The sequence below is a fragment of the Neolamprologus multifasciatus genome, chromosome 7 (genome assembly GCF_963576455.1).
Source record: "Neolamprologus multifasciatus chromosome 7, fNeoMul1.2, whole genome shotgun sequence".
In the NCBI taxonomy this organism is placed as follows: domain Eukaryota; kingdom Metazoa; phylum Chordata; class Actinopteri; order Cichliformes; family Cichlidae; genus Neolamprologus; species Neolamprologus multifasciatus.
Genome location: NC_140445.1, coordinates 15,420,934 through 15,431,019, shown reverse-complemented (window position 1 = coordinate 15,431,019; position 10,086 = coordinate 15,420,934). Strand labels below are relative to the sequence as shown.

Sequence of the window (10,086 nt, the reverse complement as noted above, 5' to 3'; positions counted from 1 at the left end):
TCACTGAGGTTGACTGTGCTCATACTGTAAAACTGCACAGGCTTCAGCTCATAGGTACAAGAGGGTGATATCTCCATCATTTCATAAGAATCTTGGAGCCTCTTAATCATGTCACTGAGGAGTGTGAATTTCAGCATCACAGCTGTACCACGATTACGTGACTGTAGTAGTAGAGGAAGACCACTGGGTGTTCTGGAGTGTGGATCAAAGAAACCATATTTGCCTGATGTGGATCTGAACACTGCGACACACAATTCAATTCAATTCAATTCAATTTTATTTATATAGCGCCAAATCACAACAAATGTCGCCTCAAGGCACTTCATAGATACAGAGAAAAGCCCAACAATCATATGACCCCCTATGAGCAAGCACTTTGGCGACAGTGGGAAGGAAAAACTCCCTTTTAACAGGAAGAAACCTCCGGCAGAACCAGGCTCAGGGAGGGGCGGCCATCTGCTGCGACCGGTTGGGGTGAGAGAAGGAAGACAGGATAAAGACATGCTGTGGAAGAGAGACAGAGATTAATAACAGATACGATTCAATACAGAGAGGTCTGTTAATACATAGTGAGTGAGAAAGGTGACTGGAAAGGAAAAACTCAATGCATCATGGGAATCCCCCGGCAGCCTACATCTATTGCAGCATAACTAAGGGAGGATTCAGGGTCACCTGGTCCAGCCCTAACTATATGCTTTAGCAAAAAGGAAGGTTTTAAGCCTAATCTTAAAAGTAGAGATAGTGTCTGTCTCCTGAATCCAAACTGGAAGCTGGTTCCACAGAAGAGGGGCCTGAAAACTGAAGGCTCTCCCTCCCATTCTACTTTTAAATACTCTAGGAGATACAATCCACTCATAATCAGTAAGGCATACTGCACATCTGACAACAGGCAGCTCAGTCCTGCTTCTAAGCTGAGAAAGGTATCTACTGCTTCCTCTGGAGGTTCTTCAAATGTCCCATACCGGGAAGGCTGTGTCATGTCGACATGATACATAGACCAGCGAGCATCAACTTTGTCTGGCAGCTCATCGGTTGCCAAATAAATATTTTTAGGAAATCTTTTCTTGGCCTCTTTGTACATCACATCACCTTTATCCAAGACCAGATTAAGGTCAGCTGTACTCATGTTTTCATTCTCATGAAGAAATGCAAGAAATGTGAGTGAGTTACATGTGCACTGCTTGTTTCTGGAGTCTCCATATTTAGGATGTGCCTGGCTGTGAGATGCACAGACATGTGTAACAGAGGGCTGGTTTTCAAGGTTCACTATTTCTGCATGAGATGGTCCTGCTACATCACTGTGACAGCCTCTTTTCAAAAAATCAGCATAACCCACCTGTGGGTCACTTGACACCTCATGTCGTTCATTAAATTCATGCTGCAGTCCACTCTTTACAGCATCAGCATAAGATACCTGTTGTACATGTGCAGGAACATGTTGACCTGCCTGTTTGACACTGTCAGAATTGGTCTTTGTAGACACACTGTCTTCTGCAGAGCTCTGAGGAAAATCAAACTCAGCCTGTTCACATATTGGTACACTGTGAAACTCATGGAACTTCTTCCAGCGTTGTTTTGCAGCTTGTGACTTTTTCTGCTTCCTTGGCATTTTCACACACCTGCAAGTGTTTCTTAGTCTTTAGAAAATATGTTCACAAGATAAGAGTGGCACACACCAGGAGATGTTGTCTTTGTTTTTATATTTCAGTTTTTATTTGTCTGAAACAGTTGTCTTTCGTTTGACAGTTTGTTCATCAGTTGAGAGAATATTATGCGCTCTCTTTATTGGCTTGGCACAACGTAGCAGCAAGCCCAGAATGAAAAACAGGTAGAGAGAAAATTTAGAAGAGAGAACAGACAGAGCAGGAGAGACACGGCTTGGAAATCACAATCACACCGTGAATTAGAGTTTTCTTTGTTCAGTTTGTTCTTAGGTAGAGGCAATATATGCACTCTTTATTGCTTTAATGGCTTGGCATTTTTCAGCAGCAAGCCAAGAGTGAAAAACAGGTAGAGAGAAAATTTAGCAGAAAGAACAGACAGAGCAGGAGAGACACGGCTTGGAAATCAAACCGCAATAAGATTCTTGGTTTGGCACAATTTCGCACAAACCACACGGTGAAATACAGATGGAAAGAAGGCAGAGACAACAGGTGGAGTAGGACAGAGGATAGAGGGGTTGGGGGTTGGGATGTGAGAGAAAAGACTGGAAATCTGGTCCTTGTTCTTCTTCTGCACACTGTGAACAAAAAAGAAGAAAAAATAATAATTTTATTAAAATGAAATCACGTGGTAATTGTTTGAACTAATTGTGACTACTAAATAAAGGACAAAACAAATATTCAAGCTAAACTGTTGTTGGCTGCCATGTGCAAAAAGTTGCATAATTGGGCACTTTTTAAAAGAATAAATATTTAATTAAATTCAGCAATAATATTTTTAAATACAAATATGATTAACTAATCACATGTAGTGTGACTACAAAAATGTACGAAAAAAATATTTTAGCCCAATTATTAAGCTGCACTTATGTGTATTTATTATAAAATTGTGTTTAAAAGGTCTAGCACAAAGTTTGAACCCATCTAAGCTTATATTAGTCAGATTATTTTTTTTATTTTGGTCTATTTCTCTTACAGTATGTGCACACCTACCAGGCAAAGCACAGGTGTCAGTCAAGTTCCTGAAAGTGTAAGACGTGAAATAATATGTTAGTTGTCTGTACAGTGTTATCAGACTAACAGAAATACAAAGCCCACACGACATGATACACTGAACTTATAGTCAGCAGGTTATAGAATAATACAGCACACCAACAGACACAGCAGCCATTTTATAATTCAAACTAATTACCTGAAGTATTTCCACTTATGTAAGGCTACTGTTAGACTGTTACTAGCCTTAGCAATGCTGCTAGCACTAGCACTCTTACTGTTAAAACTGAGCCACAATGGCAATAATAAAGCTCATTTGTTACTTTTGTCTCACTGACCGCCAAGAAATATCACAGGAATATCACAGGAACATTCTTTTTGTCAGTTAACAACTGCTAAGGCTAGTGTTAGCACTATAGCTAGCGTTAGCATTGTTGCTAGCATTAGCATTGTTGCTAGCATTAGCATTGAAGCTAGCGTTAGCACTGCTGCTAACAGCAAAACGTCATAAATGTATATAAATGATAGCGAAGGTTATTCTTTCTTTTTTCTTTCTTTATTCTTTGAACTCTGTTGGACTTGATATGTGAGTTTAAATGTCAAACATGTATTTTTACCATCATAAAAATAAAACAGTGTAGTACTGACTGTACTGTACTTACCACAGCAGAGAGCAAAGCGGAATAATGACAGTTGGTCCAGTGATGGGTTAAAAACAGATGAGGCGTTCAGGTGGCGCTTGGAAATTTGACCTTCAGTTTGAACAGCAATAAATTGGTACTTTTTGCCCGAGTATAAGCGAATGAGTGACATACAGAAAAACAGGGCAACTGGCATTACATGAGCAAATAAAAAGTATTTCATCTTGAACTGTTTTGTGGGTTTTATTTTAAGACTACTTTAAGTGTGTTAGTGGGGAGATAAACTATACAGACTATAAACAGAGACATTAAATGAGATTAGATTAGTTAAACGTTAATTAAAATGTGGGAAAATCAACTACAGACAGGTAGATGCTGTGAGCTTTAATTATCCAGTCAGAAAGGATAATTTTAAAGTCATCAACTGACTCAAACTGCCCAGATCTGAAAAACCTGTGTGCCAATTACAATGCTCTCCTTAGTTGGCATATACTAACTACTGACAAACTATTAATCTGTGGCAAAACCCTGTCAAATCTGTCTTATTGTACCTATTGAAAAAGTTAATCTTACTACAACTGCTTAGATGCAGCAGACATTTTTAGGTTTAACCTTGGCAGAGTGAGAGAGAGAGCTCGTTAAGCAGGCAGGTGTGAGCCTGGTTGCTATAGTGACTGCACCCAATGGCTCCATACACACACACAGACATGCACCTCACTTGTGCTACTTAAAATGAACAGATAAGTAAGCCCGAAACAAATCGTTCCCAAAAGAAAACGATAACTTGTACTGACAAAATCCTTTCATCGTGAGCACCAGCAATGTCCAGTCTACCAAATTCTCAGTTTTCATGACTGTGGAGTTTATTATATGGACGTGGTGACAATGTAAAGACAGCCTGTACTTCTGATTTTCTAAAGAACTTTCTGAGCTATTTTAACATCAGAGTCTATGGAAGAGTTGGAGGGAGGAGGCTGTGCATTGGTGACATTTATGAAATAACCATAACACCTATTACAATATTAAACACATTGGATGAAAGAGGACAGCGATGGCTACGTTTTGAGGGTAAAATCATACCTGTAGAGCAAACGCTGCAGGCACAGCAGCAGTTTTAAGAAAAGATTTTAAGATTAATTCCCCCCCTCCTCTCACTCTAGCAGTTGAGCTGTCTCACTCTAGCCCCAACATTCCGTCCCATACACACCCATTATAAACTCTGAAACAGCTGAAAAAAAGGATGAAACTTAAACTGGAACTGAAGAAAAATTATAGTAGATATTGAAAAGATAAATACAAGTTGAATAGTTGAATGTCTTGGCTTTGTTTTAAAGTTTGAATGGTGGCTCTACGTCAAGGTATGTGGAAGTAGTAAGAGTTGAAAAATTAGTAAGTTTAATGAGGATTTGAAGGGTCTCCCCATTGAAATACATGGGATATTTTTGATGAAAAAAGTTGAATAAAATTAAAAATATAAATGGTAAAAATGAGAAAAATAGAAGCACACATGTCCAAAAGAAGAGGAATCTAATGGTGTTTGAATGGTTATTCTAAATTGAACGGTTTTGAAGGAGATAGACGGCGAAAAACGTACGGAAAAGAAAATAATAATAAAGATGTAGAAGAACAATACTGTGAATGCTTTTCAAGCATTCACACTAATAAAGAAACAGAAGAACAATACTGTGAATGCTTGAAAAGCATTCACACTAATTAAAATCTGTAACATAATGTATTGTTTGGAGTTTAGTCTGTTACTGTTGCTATTTTTACCATTTCTTCTTGGAGCAACTGTAACCCACATAATTTCCTTAGGGATTAATAAAGTATTCTGATTCTGATTCTGATTGTTTCAGGATGACCTGCCATTATCCAATGACACATCTGCTAACCTGTATCTTTTGCTCGTTTCTCTTCCTCTTCTTTTCTCTTTTTTCTAAACTGAGGACCTGGTGGCTTTGAACTTTTCTTGTCCATCTTCCATTGGTTTTAATTTTGCACTCATCCCACCCAACACCCATCCCTCAACCCAAGGATCACCACAACATGATCTAACACACCGACACCTTAGTTCACGGATTCACTTTGTCTAGGGTGCATTTCTGAGATTTCACACAACCCAGGATTCAAATCATCAATACATAATGGGCTTGGATTTACAACATTATAAATGAAATGCGCTCTATTTGGAAGCAGGGGGTTGTGTGTGAGACTTTAAATCATCAAACTGTAAATTTTAAATTGTTATTGATCCCTTTACCCTGAGTCCTAAAGTGTATATTTATTTTCTTACTCTTCTTATATATATTGTTTGTTTACTTGCACTGCTGTAACTGGAGCCTCTATATACGTCTCTATATACTGGACTGTATATAGCGGAGATGACAATAAAGTTTACTTTGACTTCATCAGCGAGCAGGCGCACCGAGGGCTCTCGCGCTCACTTTTTCGAATTAGAATTCCGAAAAAACATCGGTGCAAATTATAAGTCTGTATCATAATGTCTGGTGTTTTCGTGTTTGTTGGTTTGTTTTTATTTTGTTTTATTTTGCAAGTTGGTTATTAGATGCCGCTCCAGCCAGCCAGAGAATCCCCCACCGCCCCGCCCTCTCCTCCCTGTGCCGCAAGCAGCAGGCGCACCTTGCAAACGGAGGGCGCCCTTACTCCCAGCAAATGGGCGATAGAAAAGCGATTGGTGCCTATGGCTTTCCCAATATGCTCTGGCTGACGTCGGGGCAGCATGAGTACGAGCATTTTTTTTTTTCTTTTTTTTTGCCGATACCCGTGATGCCCCCCCACCACGATGCTGCCCCGGGCAACCACCCGTGTCGCCCGTATCTAAAACCGCTACTGACTCCATGTCACACTGATAAGGCGTCATTTAATTGGGCACAAATGGCTGGTCTTATTGTTCCTGTCCTGTGTTTACAGTTTTTTCTGATTGCTTAAGCACATTTTTTGTAACTATTGGCTATTTTTGCAAAACTCTACACACAAATAAGAAAACCTGTCACCCAATTATCAAAACATTGTAGTTCTCTTGCAAAAGCGAACACAGCTAGATTAACTCTTCACACCTTCGTAAAAATGGTGTTTTCGTATCAAACAGTACACACAAGCCATCATCTACTAAGCACACAATGCGCCAACTGCACACTGATGGTATGAATACAAAACACATCTGGCTTTTGCTTTCTCTGTGCACAAGCTAGGCCATGTCAGATTGAGCTCATACTTTTGTCATAGGTCTGTAAACATGGAGGGATCCAAACTTCAAGTACTGGTGTTTATTTACACACATCAAAACAAACACAAGTGTTTATTTCCAAGTATAGGATTATTTGCAATCGCCATATTGACTATATGGGTTTCTTGGTCTGCAGTGAACAGGCTTCCTCTGCCCCCAGCATCTGGTCATCTAGCAATTCTGTAAAGTAACAATTTCAGTATTTTTACATCTATGGTATTGTTGTGTTTCTCATTAGCATATGGCAGTGCTACAAATCTTAGTGCAAAGTGACTGTACTAACCGATTCTCATTTCAAAATGTCCTTATGATGCTTGCTACAGTGTAGCGGCTCGAGTTAGGCTGAACCCGTCGACCAGCTTCCCTCAGGGTCATTCCACGGTTGATTACATGGTCCACTATTGTAGCTCTGATGTCATCAGCAATTCTATTTCTTACTCTTCTTACCCTTCCTCTGCCCCCTCCTCGTCCTGTTCCCCCCTCCTCGTCCTCCTCTCCCCCCTCCTCGTCCTCCTCTTGTTCCTCCTTGTCCTTGTCATCCTCTTCATCCTACTTCTTCACCTCCACGTCCTCTTCCTCGGCCTCCTCTACTTCTCACTCTTCCTGCTCCCTCCATTGTACTCCACACACAGAGCTTACCTGTATTATAGTGCTTGGGCTGATTGCAAAGTGAACTAATTATCTAAAAAAGTTTTTACATGTGACAGTGTGCCAGACAGTTGGCAAAATAGTGTAAATAATAGCCATAAATGTGTATAGTTTTGCTAGGAGTGTGTTGATCATTTGGAAATTGAGTGTAAAGCAGTGAGTTGTGTTTACAGTTCTGCAAAAAGAGTGCTGTGCAGTGGATTGTAGCTACAGGTTTTCAAAGTGTGTGTTACAAAATGGCAAACTGAGTGCAAAGCAGTGTTTGTGCTTTTAGTTTTGCAAACTCAGTGAGTGGTTTTGCTATAAGTATTAATAGTTTTAGAAAATGTGCTATAAGAATCACAGTTAGGGTTTAAGCATTCAGAAAAAACTGTAATCTCTAGGTTACTAATTGCAAAATGTTCTACCTATCAGTGAACCTATAAAAGCATAATCCCATGCAGACTTAGTGAAGGAATGCTCATGGATACTGGAAGAGTCAAAGCAGAATACCACAGTTACAGTTTTTTCTGATGGCTTGAGCACATTTTTTGTAACTATTGGCTATTTTTGCAAAACTCTACACACTAATAAGAAAACCCTTCACCCAATCAGCAAAACATTGTAGTTTTCTTGTAAAAGCAAATAACCCTTGCTTAACTCTCCACACCTTTGTAAAAATGGTATTTTTGTATCCAACAGTTAACACAAGCCATCATATTAATAAGCACACAATGCACCAACTACACACTGATGGTATGAATAAAAAACACATCTAGCTTTTGCTTTCTCTGTGCACAAGGTAGGCTATGTCAGTTTGAGCTCATACTTTTGTCATAGATCTGTAAACATAGACGGATCCAAACTTCAAGTACTGGTGTTTAGTCACACACATCAAAACAAACACAAGTGTTTATTTCCAAGTATAGGATTATTTGCAATCGCCATATTGACTATATGGGTTTCTTGGTCTGCAGTGAACATGCTTCCTCTGCCCCAGCATCTGGTCATCTAGCAATTCTGTAAAGTAACAATTTCAGTATTTTTACATCTATGGTATTGTTGTGTTTCTCATTAGCATATGGCAGTGCTACAAGTCTTAGTGCAAAGTGACTGTACTAACCGATTCTCATTTCAAAATGTCCTTATGATGCTTGCGACAGTGTAGCGGCTCGAGTTAGGCTGAACCCGTTGGCCAGCTTCCCTCAGGGTCATTCCACGGTTGCTTACATGGTCCACTATTGTAGCTCTGATGTCATCAGCAATTCTATTTCTTACTCTTCTTACCCTTCCTCTCCCCCCTCCTCGTCCTCCTCTTGTTCCTCCTTGTCCTTGTCGTCCTCTTCATCCTACTTCTTCACCTCCACGTCCTCTTCCTCGGCCTCCTCTACTTCTCACTCTTCCTGCTCCCTCCATTGTACTCCACACACAGAGCTTACCTGTATTATAGTGCCTAGGCTGATTGCAAAGTGAACTAATTATCTAAAAAAGTTTTCACATGTGACAGTGTGCCAGACAGTTGGCAACATAGTGTAAATAATGGCCTTAAATGTGTATAGTTTTGCTAGGAGTGCGTTGATCATTTGGAAATTGAGTGTAAAGCAGTGAGTTGTGTTTACAGTTCTGCAAAAAGAGTGCTGTGCAGTGGATTGTAGCTACAGGTTTGCAAAGTGTGTGTTACAAAATGGCAAACTGAGTGCAAAGCAGTGTTTGTGCTTTTACTTTAGCAAACTCAGTGAGTGGTTTTGCTATAAGTATTAATAGTTTTAGAAATTGTGCTATAAGAATCACAGTTAGGGTTTAAGCATTAAAAAAAAACCTGTAATATTAGTCTTTTAAAGGAACTTTCTGTTGCTTCCCTTATTCACACAAGGGATCATACAGCAGGGAGCTCAGGGCATCCAGATTTTTAAACTCTTGATGCCGTTCTTGATACAAGCCCATAGGGATTTGTGTCTCCTTCCAGGATCAAACCAAATCTTTGTGTTCTGTAATTATTTACATATAGTTTATTAATTAGGTAACAACTTGTATCGAGTTGCTAACATGCGTAGGCAAGCAGTGACAGTTTCGCAATGTACACAAATAATAAATTTTACAATGCTGTAAGTGTGCTTATGTGTGTGTATTTGTGTGTGCAAAGGAAAAAAGCTACATCTAGCTCAGCAACCCTACAAAAGTGACAGAGTTCCAGGGAAAAGAAACTGCAGCAAAATAGGGTGTATAAAAAAAACGCTTGATTTGAAGGTTTCTTCCACCTTAGATGGAAATAAACAAGGGACTTTTCAAGTATTGCTTCATGTCAGACTGCCTTTTGCTTTTGTTTTTTATTTTTTTCCAGTGAGCTGATACATTTGTTTTGTCACACACAGCATGAAGGAAATAGTTTTGTGCTTCAAGTAGAAATGAAAGACCTAAGTGCAGTCAAATGAACACTGATCAAAGGCTTAGATTTTAAGAACAACAAAAAATGTGGTTAGTTATGGTGATACATAAAAGGCCAAGGGCAGAGCAAAATTTCCACAGCGACATAACTATAGAACGAAATTCACACGGGCATCTTTATTGGTTGTGCTATTAAAAACTTTGAACTTTCTTTCTCTTCCCTCTGCTCCTCTTGCACCTCTGGTTGTAGATGGTATTCAATTATTAGCTGGTATATCAGCTCACCCACCACTACACCCAAGAAAAGGTCACACATGGGCACGAAAAAACTGGAGCAATGGATGGCATTCTAATATATTACACACATTAAGCTTTAATATATATGTTTAAAGCAGCACTTTGCTGATTTGACTCAACAGTTATGTCTGTGCATAATACTGTATCTACTTATAGCAGACAGAGTTTCTGAAATGTGATTGGCTTATTAGATACTTGCATTGAAAAATATTTGAACCTAATGAAGTGGCTGGTG

The 10,086-nt window shown here is 39.3% G+C and overlaps 1 protein-coding gene across 1 annotated transcript; it reads right to left on the bottom strand.

Moving 5' to 3' along the window:
- Positions 1 to 259: 259 nt before the first annotated feature.
- Positions 260 to 3,714, bottom strand: LOC146513983 (uncharacterized). The gene is made up of 2 exons (XM_085168048.1): positions 2,655 to 3,714; positions 260 to 2,239 (listed from the first exon to the last, which is right to left on the bottom strand). Exon 2 carries the CDS (start codon positions 1,607 to 1,609, stop codon positions 602 to 604), a length of 1,008 nt encoding a protein of 335 aa, XP_085024174.1. The 5' UTR covers positions 1,610 to 2,239; positions 2,655 to 3,714; the 3' UTR covers positions 260 to 601.
- Positions 3,715 to 10,086: the final 6,372 nt, after the last annotated feature.

Bases quoted from the DNA above. Each gene is read 5' to 3' on its own strand.
- LOC146513983 (XM_085168048.1), bottom strand. From the start codon at position 1,609: ATGCCAAGGAAGCAGAAAAAGTCACAAGCTGCAAAACAACGCTGGAAG.